Below are 1,459 nucleotides of genomic sequence, written 5' to 3'. Positions count from 1 at the left end.
ATACAAATACCTTGCACATACTTTGTGTAGATCTTTAACTGACCATAATGGTTGCTTGTGTGTATACTGTACGTGCATGCATTCTTTGCTGACGTTATTTGAATGTTTGTATTCTCTCCTCACACATCTCCTTGTACGTACATACAAACTATGTAGATCTTTAACTGAGCTTGACGTTTTTGCCTGAGTGTTATCGCACTGTACGTCTACAACCATTCCTTGCTGACGGTATTTGAATTCTTTCTTTTTTGGCAGATATCGAAGCAGAGAAGAAGGCAGCGGCCGAGTGCAAATGAAGCCATTGATGGCGTACCTGGACCACCCGTCTCCCGAGCCCCGCTAACTCCTCCAGCTCTAGTTAACAACACTCCCGCTTCGCTCATCAACCTCCGCCACCACCGCTTCTTCGCTGTGTATACACCTTTTAACTCACTCAATGCAGTTTTGTTTCATTTGGGTTATACATAGGAACCACATGAATGAATAACGTGAATGGGGTGGGATGTAAGGCCCAGGTTCTACAAAAAAACAAGAAGAAACAAACACAACGCCATGTTTATTGCAGCTGCACCGTAGAATTTTAGCGAATCATTTCCCCCCGTGCCCTCCTCCTTCCCCCTCTGATGTGTATGAATGTGTGTATGCGTGTGTGTATTCTTTTAAAAGACAAAAATGACACAAAAAAGATGTTTGATGTGGGAGTGGATTTTTGTGAGAATGACAGATTGTAAAGCACAAGCCCAGCAGCAGCACACGTCCCTTCTGACCATGACCCAAACCAGCTTAACTGGTTCACCTTAGCTTTGACCACTCCCCCTTTCTGCAAGTCCTATGTTCCTCCTGGTGCCATTGTGAATGAGTTGCTATATAAATACCATGTGAAATGATATTTTTGTTTTAATAAAATAATAAAGAATGTTTTAAATGGAATGACCTTTTGTTTGATGTGTTATTATTTTAAAATGCGGTAGAGGAATAAAAAGCACATGCAGAAAAAACACAACACTGATATTAAAAAAATTTAATTGTAGCAGGGCTTAACGATAACTTTTTTTGCTCAACAGCCACTGTGGCTTGTGGTTTTCCTGAGACACTAGCCAGTTAGCATTTCTGCTAGTCAGAGTTTTGTCGTCTGTTTTTGTTTCTTTAGAATATTATTGCATTTAATACAAACCACTGATACATATGCAAATCAACTTCTGTGATTTGTCACACTCAAGAATGAGTTACGGTACCTGTCAATGTGGCTAGTGAGACTGAAATTGTTACTGCTAGCCACAGCCACGTTTTACCAGCATGTGGCCGGTTGGCAGGCGCCAATGACAAGCCCTGCACGATAGGCTCATAATTTAATTGTATGTTAATACCGGTAGTATAACCACATACACATACGTGATATTACCACTAACATTCCAGGCTACTGTAATTACTATGTGGTTACTTCATAATCGATACCACT

The 1,459-nt window shown here is 40.7% G+C and overlaps 1 protein-coding gene across 1 annotated transcript in view; it reads left to right on the top strand.

Annotated features, from left to right (window-relative positions):
• The window catches only part of tmsb1 (thymosin beta 1), an 8,962-nt gene extending 8,032 nt beyond the window's left edge, over positions 1–930 (top strand). The window contains exon 3 of the mRNA XM_063190452.1: positions 256–930. Within this exon, the coding sequence (XP_063046522.1) occupies positions 256–296 (41 nt within the window). The 3' untranslated portion in view covers positions 297–930. The remainder of the gene's footprint in view (positions 1–255) is intronic.
• The last annotated feature ends 529 nt before the right edge of the window (positions 931–1,459 follow it).

This window comes from Engraulis encrasicolus, chromosome 23 (genome assembly GCF_034702125.1).
Source record: "Engraulis encrasicolus isolate BLACKSEA-1 chromosome 23, IST_EnEncr_1.0, whole genome shotgun sequence".
Classification (NCBI taxonomy): domain Eukaryota; kingdom Metazoa; phylum Chordata; class Actinopteri; order Clupeiformes; family Engraulidae; genus Engraulis; species Engraulis encrasicolus.
Note: the sequence above shows the minus strand (reverse complement) of the source record. Positions and strands in the feature narration are given on the sequence as shown.